General features: G+C 35.0%; 1 protein-coding gene across 1 annotated transcript; it reads left to right on the top strand.

Annotated features, from left to right (window-relative positions):
• The first annotated feature begins 8,913 nt into the window (after positions 1–8,913).
• LOC114756759 (transcription factor MYB97-like) lies at positions 8,914–12,319 on the top strand. The gene is made up of 3 exons (XM_028945699.1): positions 8,914–9,261; positions 9,353–10,175; positions 12,030–12,319. The coding sequence occupies exons 1-3, from the start codon at positions 8,914–8,916 to the stop codon at positions 12,317–12,319; spliced, it is 1,461 nt and encodes a 486-aa protein (XP_028801532.1).
• The last annotated feature ends 546 nt before the right edge of the window (positions 12,320–12,865 follow it).

The raw sequence follows: 12,865 nt of genomic DNA on the forward strand, positions 1-12,865 counted from the left end.
TTTCTTGGAATTTTATTCCTCTTAAAAATATTTATTTGGAATTTTCCAAATAAAATCCCTTAATTTGCCTAAATCACCCCTTTAAATTCTTTTATAATTTCTCTAAGGGTAATTTGGTCATAAAACCAACTTTATAATTCCATATAACTCTCAAGGGATATTATCCTTATTCTTCTTAATTTTCTAAGGCTTGGAAATATTTTTCCATAATTACATTTAACCAATTTTCCTTAATTAGTCAAATTCCTATAATTGGCTTGGAAAATTACTGTAATTATTTTCCACCAAAATTCTTCTACTTCTCCTTATCATTTTAATCCTCAATAATTAGAGAATATTTCTTATTTCTAATTATCATAATGCTGGATGTGACAAGGGTCACATTACTCATTAGGACCAAGAACTACACAATGTGGAAAACTTATGTCTTTAAACTTAATCTCTTTTTCTTAATTTATAATTTGGTGCTCTAGCTTTGTAAAAATTATTCCCCTAGACCAATCCTACATAATTTTGCCTAAGGAATCTAAATATGATCTTAGATTCATCAAAATCTAACTTCTTCTCCTAGTTCTAGGCCAAAATCAAAATATGCCACCTAATTTCCGGTTTTGATTCCAGTGCTTCCAACTTCATTCTTTCATCTTGTTCCTACACAATTTTCCATTCTAAATCCATTGGACGCCATCAACAAAATCACATCCTAGGCACAAGAACTAGTTAGGCCATGACATCCTCTCTGGTTTCAAAGTCATGGAATTCAATTAATACAAAGCTAGAACCACTTGAATCCTACTCTATGTTATCCCTTAAACATAGAGCTAACATCAATTTCATCTTTTTCTAATTTTATAAATTTCATGCAGCAGCTGGACCTAGGGATTTCAAGCCTCCAAACTCATCAAAATCATGAGCAAACTCGCTAGAAACCAAGATAGGTGCTAGGATTACAACATACCTTGATCTTGGTTCTTCCAACTTGGCTTTTATAGTTCTATTCTCTTTTCCTCTTCCTTCTCTTCTCAATTTGGCAGCACCTCCCCTCTCTTCTTTTGTCCTGAAATGCTCTTCCGTAAGGGGATATTTATAGTGAAACTTATGCCTTGAATGGACCATTATGCCTTTGAAAGCTAACAAAAATAGTAAGGACAAACTTGAACTTCAAGTACACTTTTACATCATCAATACATCATCCCTTACATCATCCCTCTAGAAGAGAGCTAGGTGCACAAATCTAATGGAGAGGAGAGGAAGAATAGATCTTAGCCATTGGATTAAACTTGGTCTCCAAGTTTCTTTCTAATTTACTTGGTTCATATTTATTCAGCTTTTTTAATGGCCTTTTGGAGCTCAAAAAATTCTTCTATCTACTCTATAAATTTCCTTTAATTCTAGAGAAAATCTATAAATTTTCTCAGGCCATAACACTTGTAACACCTCATGTTTAAATCAATTAACTTTCCTTGCAGAAGCATTTGGAATCACTTTTGAAGGCTATAATTGATGAAAAATCAAATTTTCATTTACGGGTTACTATTCATTGTCACCTTAAAATGTGACAAACTTCGAAAATTCATAACTAATTGTAGAAAAATTGAAATTGAGTGATTCCAAGTTCTACAGCAAGCTCTTTGGATAAAATTTTGAAGAAAAATAGTTTCTGAACTGATTGCCTTGAAATTCAAGCTCAATTTCCTTTGAAAATGTTACTGTTCATTTGGTCATTTTCGGATTTTACTGTATTTTTGCCTAACTTTCAAAAGGCATAACTTTCTGTTTGGTTATCGGAATCGGGCAAACTACCCCTCATTTTAAAGAGAAACATCAGATCTCTTTGCTTGCCAAATCTTATGACCTAACTCACTCGTTTGATAGGTCAAACTGGAGCTACAAACTCACTGCTCTAGGACCTACGTTTTATCCCTTAACATCTCTTTAATTCTTTTTATTTCTTTGGCATACATAACATGGCCTTACTCTTTCCCATTCATGCTCATACACTTTCATTCATGCCATAAATATTATAATTAAATACATGGCATCATTGGCATCCATAACATAGTTCACAAAATAATAGAATTATACATTTATCAACAGTCTCATCCATTAACAAGAATAATTCTCTGCTTACTTCTCCTTGCTTCTCATGCCACTATTGCCCATCATTGATTGACCTAAATGGTTGGTTAGGGAGGGGTGAGATTCAGGGGAATCTCAGTAGCAAACACTACCCATAAGCATGCAAGACATAATGCACATGCATGACATGTTATAATATTAACACATGAATGCCATGGAAAGTAAGCTAAAGCATTTCATGCTTCCATAACATATTGCCAAGGCAAAACATAACATAAACTTGCAAACATAACTTTGCAAACATTTTATCATAGCTTAGTCACATCATGGCAACACAATCACATCATGCAAGCATACATATCAAGCACACAGTATAGGTAAGTTCACTACCTTGTAACATGGCTTTCCCCTTGCTTTTCCTTTGATTCCCTTGTCTTTCCAACCATGTGGACATTCGGTCAACATCACCAAACATCCTCTTGGATGTTTCAAAGGTCTTAAACATAGTCACATTCATCATACAATCCATTAGGACCATTAGATTACATAAAGTTCAAGACTAGCTTTCTTGAACCTCAACCCTTTCTCTTAGTCTTAGGGTTTTCTTTCTAACTTTTCTAATATAAATCTTATCATTTCCCATCCTTAAGATCCATTTCTTGTCAATTAGGACCACTTTAGATGGCCTTAGATTCAAGAATACCAAATCTGGAAATTTTGGTCCGCGGGTACTGTTCACGCAGAATTTCCAGAATTTTTGCTCAACTTTGAAAATTCATAATTAATTCTAGAAAAATCCAAATTGAGTGCTTCAAAGTCTCACTGAAAGCTCCTTAAGTTAAATTTACATGAAAATTAGTTTCAGGAACCAATTCTACGCCGAACAGCACCGGAATTGTATGGAACTCGAAACTCTTCCAAAAGTTCAATACTGTTTCCAGATTTCAAACCCTAACTTTGAAAAATCCATAAATTGTACACATATCCAAATGAAGTGTTCTACCCATGGATTTAAAGCTCACAGAGTGTACTTTAAGCATGCAAAATTTCAGAATCAGATACGCACAGTAACTAATCCGAAATAGGCATAAAATCAGGTGCTATAACCATCACATACCTTGTTTTAGAGCTTGATCTGGCTTGGAACCACTTGGCCTTTCTTTCTCCCTCTTCTTTCTCTCTCTAGAAACCATTTTGCAATAGCTTCCCCATGGATTCCTTATGCTTGGACGAAATGGTAGGGAGGGGAGGGGGTATTTATAGAAAAACAGACTGAATCTAGACCGTTGATCTTAAAAATACGTGGCTCGATCTGGACCGTGCATTTTCTCTTTTGATCTTACGGTGACAAGTGTCCTATGACATTATGCTTACCTCATCATGATGATATCATGCTTACATCATCAAGCCACATGTCTTTAATCCGACCGCACACGTGTCTTGCATCCGACCGTACACGTGTCTTACATCTAGCCGTACACGTAATATTTTCTTTTTCCCATCTAACCATACACTTGTCACTTTCATGTCCTTTCATCATTTATGGCATTAAAATAGGGAGAAAATAAATAGAAAATTTGTGCAAAAATATTTTCTTAATTATTTCTCCACTTATCAAGCCAATCTTGCACCGTATCGGATATTTTTCGGGTCCTGATTTACCCTGTACCGTTGGGACAACTTCTTCTTAAAATTCTGGCCAATAAAAGGTACACATATGACGCCATCTCAGAGGAGCATAGATGAAAATAATTAGCTCTACTGACAGGCTACTTAACCTTATTGAGTCATGCAGTAGAGATTTCACTATAACGGGTAGACAAAAGACTGTCTAAAATATTCTCATACTGCGTTCTGATTTTTATGCTGTCCATAAATATCTTCTGGTGACTCAGCATGATGACTCGTAGGTGTCATGATTACGCTTGGTGACTCAGCATGATGACTCGTCGGTATCATGATTACGCTTGATGACTCAGCATGCTGACTCAGCATCGTCATGATGGCTCTTAGATATTTTCTTTGGTTTTGTCTCCTATTTAGGGGACAAAATTATTTAATATTTGACTGGAGCATTTTATTCAATCCAGAGCTCCAAAAATTCATCCAAAAATATCATAAAATTCCTCATATTCTAGAGAAAATTTATGAATTTTCTCAGGTCATAACTCAACCTGTAGCCCTGCTTAAAAATCATTCTTTAAAATGCCCTTTTTCGGCACAACTGGTTTTTAAGTATTCTTAAAGCCATTTTACTGGTCTTCTGGGGATGAGACTAATTTTATAATTTTCTATAGTCTCTTAGGTCATACATCCCCATTTTACCATAATTTTCTGATCATGACTCAAACAATTAAATCTACCTCTACATCTCAAATTGAGCTATAAACTTATAAATTCCTTTTAAGTTATCTCAGGGGTATTTTCGTCATCTCTTTTCACAAAAGAGCCTTAGAATATTATTTCCCATTTTCTAGGATTTTCTTAGAATTTTCTAAATACTTTCCATTTTTACCCTGATGGCTGTAACTTTATGAATTTACGGTTTTACCCCTGCTTAGGCTCAACCTCATAAAACCATCTCTTTGAGGCTTCTAACTTAACCTTTGGTCTGTATCTAGCCTCTTTTCTCTTTCTGGGCCTTTGAGACTTTACTGGAGCCTCTAACTTTGATTACCCTTTAGCCCCTTAAAACTTTCATTTTGCAGTTTAGTCCCTGAAACTGCTTTAACTTCCTTTCTCATCTTTAGGACCTCTACTAAAAAGGGGTCTGGTAGCCTATCTCATTCAGGCTATTTCTGATACTTCTAGGCCCAAAAATCGAGATGTTACAACACTTCCTTTAAGCTTAGCATAAAAATTATTTATTAAAATGCCCTTAACCTGCATAATTGAGCTTTCTATTTTATTCTAGCCATTCTGCTAATCTTGTAGAAGCGAGACTAATTTTATAAATTAACATAGCCTTTAAGCTTCATAACCTCATTTTTGAGATCTCTTGCTATCTCAAATAATTACCTCAATCAGTGTACTTTTTACCGGGTCATAATCTTATAAATTCTATTTAAGTTATCTCAGGGGTATTTTTATCATTTCTCTTCACAAAAGAGTTCTATAATGTTATGAGATTTTTTGTAAGAATTTTCTGTATACTTTTATTTTTACCCCTATTGGCCTGTAACTTTCTAAAATTATGATTTAATTCCTACTTGGACTTAACATCATAAAACATCTCTTTGAGGCTTTTAACTTAACCTTTAACCTATATCTAGCCTCTTTTCTCTTTCTGGGCCCTTGAGACTCTCCTGGAACCTCAACATTACTTACACGTTTGCCTCCTAATAACTTTCTTATTTTGCAGTTTAGTCCCTTAAACTGTTTTGACTTTCTTTCTCATTTATGGGACTTCTACTCCGAGGGACTTTGTAGCCTACTTACTTTGGTCTACTCCCAGTGCTCTTAGACCTAAAGATTGGGAAGTGACAATGATTAGTAACACCAATCATTTTTACAACCAATGTGTATAAGCTGAGTTTGCAATAGTTGTATAGATGCCCGCTGTAAATAATTAATATTACATTGGATGTGTGCATTTTCGGTGTAAAAATTGTATCGTCATCTACAAAAATACTACTGCCTTATTTGCTATATCACATACACAATAATTGGTGCAGATAAGACGGTGTAAAAACGGTCTTTTCTAGTAGTAACTATTTTGAGATTTAGAATTTCAAATGGTACTTATTGGTCTTTTTCTCAAATATCAACATTGTGCCATATGAATCTAGCGATCTGTGTTTTTTTTTCATTTCATATTTTCCCAGCTTTAAGGTATATACAGTTTTGTAAGGAAATGGGCCCATTAAATTTTTGCTAAATTTCAACCATGGGAAAACGAACAGTTTTCCTGTGTGTCATAACGAATACAATTGACCCACTTATTTTGTTATATTACTCTTTTTTACTTGAAAACTTCTGATTGTCACTACAACAAAATGTGTTATTTACCTCACTTATTTATGTCTGTTCTAAAAAACAGAGGAGAAATATATAGTTTTTATGTTTTTTTACACAAAATAGACATTCCTTCATGTCTGTTTACACAAAACAGACACGAAGTAACGTCTGTTTAATAAAAACAGACATTAATTCACGTCTGTTTGGTCCAAACAGACATGAATTAATGTCTGTATACAAACAGACGTTACTTCACGTCTGTTTTTAAAGAAACAGACGTGAAGGTGGCTTATTTTTTAAAAAAATTCGCCCTCATCAGCTTCATATCAGTACTACGAAGCTAATTTAGTCACCAGCCAGTGGACAGCGTGCGCGGGCACTTTGATTTTTTGCTCTCTCCCTCTCATTTTTGTCTTCTACCTGCAGCAACCATGAGCTATTCTAAAACTCTCCCTCTCATTTCAGCTCTCTCAAGGCCGTTATTCTGTAGCTAGCCCTCACTCCATTGTCGCCATTTTGCATCAGCTATCATTTTTGTGTTGCAGTAGCTCATCACCGTCGATTAACAAGGCTGAAGCAGTGAAGTTCACACGCACAACAGCTTGTCGTCCTCCTCGTCTCTCCAGGCCGTGATACTCTCTGATTTGAAGGCAAGCCAGAACAGTTTCAATCTACAGTGAAGGTAAGTTCATTCAACGGATGTGTTGTGGGTTTAATATGTTGTACGTGGGTTTGTGTGACTTGAGGAATTTTGAGTTGGTTTCTAAGGTTTCTGTTTAAACTTTTATTGAAGAATTGTGTTTAGATAGTTTTAAATTTGTATATATTGATTGGGTAGAAAATTTAAAGATTTCAAGCCTTGTTAATACTTGTTAGAAAAATAATACATATAAGGTGTTTGTTAAAATGTCTAAGAGAGATTGCATTTAGATAGTTTCCTATATGTATTGAATTTAGATTAAGGATTGAGTATACATTAAATTATTAATGAAAAAATTGCATTTAGATAGGTTGAAATTTGTTTACATTGATTGGGTAATAGATTTGAAGTTTAAAATCCTTATTAACTAACTTGTTTGAAAATTAATACATCAAAAGTGTTTGTCAAAATGTCTAAAAGAGAATTTACCTATATGCATTGAATTAGAATGTTGATTACATTCAAAAGGAAGCTTTAAAAATGGGATGTTTATTAATTGGATAATGGATTTGAAGATTAAAAAGATTGTTATGAATTAATTATTTGTCAATGGAAAGCTTTGTTCTAATAATTTTTGGATTTTTATTATGTTATATGTAAAATCTCCACTACTTGTAAAAGTAATTTTTATGTCTTTTTAAATTTTAGGAATTGGCATGATGATATAGTCATTATGAGATGTTTTATGTTGTAATTTGGATGAATCGGATTCAATTGATATTATTAGTTTTGAATTTGGTTAATGTTTATTGGGACTGTGCTGAATGATAAAAATCACATTTTTAACCTCTATTTTACACCAAAACAGACGTGAATTTACTTCTGTTTTACCAAAACAGACATAAATTTATGTCTATTTATCCGAAAACAGATGTGAATTTATGTCTGTTTTAGCAAAACAGACATCAATTCACGTCTGGTTTAAGAAAAACAGACGTAAATTTACGTTTGTTTTTGGAGAAACATAAGTAAAAAAGTGATTTTTTATTTCTGTTCAAAACAAACGTAAATAATACCATTATTCTCTTCTGTTCAAAACAGAAGTAAAAAGGGGGTACTTTTTATGTCCCTTCTTTTCATGTCCCCCGCAAAACAAAGTAAAAAGTCATGCAAAACAGAAGTAAAAAGTCTTCATTGTAGTAGTGTGTGATCACTATTGTGTTTGAGTGACATCTACAATTTCTCTTCACTTAGGGAAACAAATTCGTGATTCATGAAAATTTACATAAGAAAATTTTGTATGATTTACACGAAAACTATCCATTCAAATTCTCCAAATTAAGCATCCCTCGTTAAACATGCTGTGCAAATTCAAAATAGAAATTTTATAACGTTTAATATCCGAATTATAATTATAAATTTAATATTAGAAAATTTTTTTTTCCCCAAAAAAAAAATCAATCAAAATTAGCGAGAAGGAAAGATCTCAAATATAATGTAACTATGTAAGCCAAGGGAAATTTACCGATTTAGGGACTCAAACTTGGAAAACGACAACGGTTAATGAAATCTAATAAAATAGATATATAATATACTCAAAAACAGATAAAACACTAAATATTGGTTGGTGGAGCCTAGAGAAAATTAGGGAGACCAGTCCAGTCCACCGTGGGTTTTGCCTGTTATTTCCAAGTGTGCCATGGCGTGGGGTGGCGTATGTCCATGTTGCTTTGAAAGCCATAAATAATAAACACAAATCGCTGTCATTCTGGGATGGAATTTACCATTTTTAATACTTTTGCTTTGTTGCCTCCTTTCTGTTTTTTACCTCACAGTCAAATGGGTGTCAAAAACTGAGCTGTAAGCCAGTAGTAACCTCCACTGGAATCCCACGTTAAAACTCGTCTTCATTTCCAACCCTGTCTCAAACCGCCTTCCAAGCTCCTCCCTCTGAATCCCTACCTGCCTTGATCCCCCACCTTTCTTCTTTCTCTTTTCTTTTTCCTTCATTCCCAGAAACCCCACAAAGGCGGCCGGCGATGAGGACGAACGTTACTACATAGAATACCACATAGAATCTGGTAAGCTTGCTCCTCTTTTTATCGTCAATGATAGCATAATTGATGGTATGCATGTAAATATTATAAAATTGGCGTAACACAATAAAGGCTGATGATAAACAAACAAATAAATAAATATACAGAGAAACGAGGGTCAGCAGTCCAGAAAACGTGTTGATGGCGACCAATAAGGAGGAGGCAAAACATGAAAGGAAGGCACTTGGGATGACGGGTGAAAATGGAGGAAGTGGCACGGTGTCGGAGGAGGTAGTTCTAAAGAAAGGACCGTGGACGGCGGCGGAGGACGCGGTTCTGGTAGAGTATGTGACAAAGCATGGAGAAGGGAACTGGAATGCAGTACACAAAAATACAGGACTAGCTCGTTGCGGCAAGAGCTGTAGGCTGAGATGGGCGAACCATTTGCGACCCAATTTGAAGAAGGGTGCTTTCTCTCCTGAGGAAGAGAAGCTCGTCCTAGAGCTTCATGCGCAGTTTGGTAACAAATGGGCCCGCATGGCTGCTCTTGTGCGCAACCTAGCTTGTTTAATATTTTCTCTTCGTTATTGTATCGTCCCTGATGACGTGATTGATGTTTTCCTATGTTTCTGAGGTGTAGTTACCTGGGCGTACGGACAATGAAATCAAGAATTATTGGAACACAAGGGTGAAGCGTTGTCAACGGCAAGGACTGCCTCTTTATTCCGATGAACCTGGTCGTTCCACTACCTCTGCTAAACCCATCGCCGTCGGTCTTCCTCCTCCTGCCTCACAGATCGAGTTCCTTCATCACCATCACTATCACCCTTTGTCTTCTCCCACCCCACCTCCCCATTCTCCTCTATCATCGCCACTTCAGCCTAAACCTTCCATTTCTGACCCCATGATTCCTCTTTCTTCCCCTTCTTCTTCTACGTCCTCTCATTCCTTCATCTTCAGCCGCCCCACTCCACTTCTGTCTAACCCACTTGGCTTCAAGCGATTCCGCACTTCTTCTGGTTATCCCATACGAGTGGCTCCCACTACTATTGTAACCTCTACTTCACTTCCAGATCAGCCACTGACGGCGGCTCAGTCTGTCGAGTATCCTGGATTCCGATTTACTGGTCAAGTTAACTCTGGTTTATCTCATATTTATCATGCTCCATTGTTAGAGTACAATCGAGGAGGGATTTTCAACCAATTTGCTAATTCTCCTGCAAAACTTGAGCTCCCTTCAAACCAATTTTCCCAGTCTAATATTATACAGCCAGAGAGTAAGTTTAACATCCAAATGAACAATGGTGGTGCTATGAAGAACAGTGGCGGTGGTAATGGGTTTCTGAGAGATCCTCTCTTTGAAGCTCAGACTTTGACATCTGACCAGACGGCACTAAAGAAACGAAATTACTTCTATCCAGATGAATTGCATCTTAACTCTTCTGACTGGTCTTCAAATGCAGGTTAATAGTTGATCTATCAGTTATTTAATTAAATTTCTATGTCTTAAATTTCTGATCTCTTGGTGATTTGGTTGAGAGTTTGCTTATTTTCTTCATGCACGACCAATATCACCACAATACGAAAAAGAAATACATTTAATATCAATTATAAAATGGTAGTTAAGAGAACATACATTATTGCAACTCATTCTCATGCACCTGCTAACTAACCCTCTAGATTCTTCGCCACTCACACTTCGGCATGGATATATATGATCCATTCTGCATGAAAATCTATTTCTTCACTACTGGTCGATCTATATTAAGTCTGGGTATTTTCCTCGGTCCTTAGAAATGCTCAATATTGTATGCACTATCTGAGTTCATGCTGCTCTTGCTTTCCTCCGTAATGGCCTGGCGCGGTTCTACTATTCATGTGATGTCCGATTCCGATATAGATTTGTAATTAGACATGCCTAGGTTATTCCCTGATGATGTAAAAGAATATCCTAATATTATCAAGCAAATTTTATACAGTATCTTGATGAGATTAATTAATAAAAGATAAGAAAAAAGAAAATAATTGATAAATGAAACTTAATTCTCTTCTGGTTGGAGGCATACAGAACGTCTTGATCTTCGTGAGATAAACTGTACAGTGATATACATGTGATACATGATGAGCTGTTATGATATGCTAAGGGGTATTTATGTATTCCTGGGAAAAAATGGGGTATTTATATACTGTGTTATTCTTCTTTATAACTAGCATCAACCTCTTCTGAAACAAGGATTTTATAATTTCTTTCCAAAATTTTGTCTAGTGGTGCATTATCTGTTAAATAAAATAGTTGGTTCACTAAGGGGGGGGGGAATAACTAGTCACCTGATAGCTAGTTAAAGAGGTTGATTAAGATTATATTGTGGTCTTTAAGAAATAGCATTAGTTTCTTGACATTTATTTGTATTTTATAAAATTAATTAATATTAAATTTCTGATAGGATACTCCCCTTTATTATAAACGTAGGAGTTAAATAATTAATGTGTAAATATTAAAAAAAATCGGTTAAGTTAATTAATTATTTGTAAGATATATGTTTGTTTCCCTAGAGTACCATTTTAATTATTGTCATTTGAATATCGCTCTCTTAATTAATTGAAAATCCTCTTACTAGGTGCAATAAATATGGAGAGTTTATGAAATATTATTATAAATTTAGAAAATAAAGTGAATTGATCAAAACAAACTCATTTACTGGCTCTTTCATTGGTCAGAAGAGTACTTACTTATAATTTTCTGGGGCTTCTTTCAAAATTTTCCTCGTCAACTAACAATTAAAATAACATATGTTTAAGTTAGAGATAACATTAAACCTTTTTAATACTTTAAGGGTGACATCACATTATTTGTATAGTTTATGTTTTCATTGCCCCTAAAAGAATAGCTTAACGGAAAAATCCCTTTAAACCTTTAAAATATCATGATTGATTTTTTGTGCGAGATTAAAGCTAAATAGAATATGGATTGTATATAATAGGATACACTGCATTTTTTATAAATTATATGCACTCACACGCATGCTTTTCACGTACATTCGCCCAGTCGAGTTGAAAAATAACTGAAAACTACTAGTTATATTAAATAAATAAAAATTCGAGTTGGCAAAAAAATAAAAAACAAACAAACAAACAAACGTATCCTTTTTTAATACATTAACATAATTAAACTGTTTTTCTAATCATATGTTGATGATATATTTTGTTGTGCACGTTGATAATAGATGATTAGCAAGACTATATGCTTCTAATTTAAATCTTCAGAGTGTTTTTGAGGCGGAAAGACATATAATTAAGTGAAGTCACATCATATGCAGAACTGGAACTGAAGGAAGAAGCACAAGATAACCTGAGTAAATCCATGAACGACGACTTATCTTCAATGCTTGCCGTCATGCCATCGACCCTGTCAATTTCAGATTGGCCTAACGGCGGCAGTGCTGCAGAAGAAGTTTCTGCCAATGTTCAATCTTCTGGTGTCATTCCAGACGATAATTTTGGACTTGACAATAGACCCATTGCTTCTTTCTTTCCCATAACAAGCACAACAAATCAGAATGACAATTCTGGATGTTACTCTTGGGACGACTTACCAGGATTTTGCTGATGTTGGTTCCGATACATGTTGTCGTCAACCGTGAAAATTATACTTCAATGCTATAAATTTTATAAGTGAATTTTCTATTTTTCATGCAATGTAAGATCTATTAAGGGTTTGAAACTACCCTCCACTTCCATGGGGCATGTGTTATATATATACTTCGAACCCCCTTTTTTTTTTGGCAAACTGTCTCCTACACCATCTTTACTTGACTTTTTGCTCATAAAAAATAGTTACTAATTTGACTATTTGGAATGTTATAAATATAAATATAAAACAAGAAGTGCATACTAGGTCGAATCCATGTTTGGATCGAGGTCACTCCTGTGGAGCTCCACAAGTTGATCCACAGTGCTTACACAGAATTTAAGCTACTAGAGCCTAAACTTGAGTGGCACAATAGAGCACCATAAGAGAGAGTATGAGAGAGAGAGAGAGAGAGAGAAGAGAGATAGTCAGAAAACTCAATGATTAGGGTGAGCTAAACTAATGGATGAGAGCCTCTATTTATAGTGTTAAGAAGGGATATTTTGGGAATGCAAAATGCCTACA

The sequence above is a fragment of the Neltuma alba genome, unplaced genomic scaffold (assembly GCF_004799145.2).
Source record: "Neltuma alba isolate B1F8T4 unplaced genomic scaffold, ASM479914v2 tig00010476_pilon, whole genome shotgun sequence".
Classification (NCBI taxonomy): domain Eukaryota; kingdom Viridiplantae; phylum Streptophyta; class Magnoliopsida; order Fabales; family Fabaceae; genus Neltuma; species Neltuma alba.

Bases quoted from the DNA above. Each gene is read 5' to 3' on its own strand.
- LOC114756759 (XM_028945699.1), top strand. From the start codon at position 8,914: ATGGCGACCAATAAGGAGGAGGCAAAACATGAAAGGAAGGCACTTGGG. The intron at 9,262-9,352 runs GTGCGCAACCTA...TCTGAGGTGTAG, and splicing joins GGGCCCGCATGGCTGCTCTT to TTACCTGGGCGTACGGACAA. The intron at 10,176-12,029 runs GTTAATAGTTGA...CATCATATGCAG, and splicing joins TGACTGGTCTTCAAATGCAG to AACTGGAACTGAAGGAAGAA.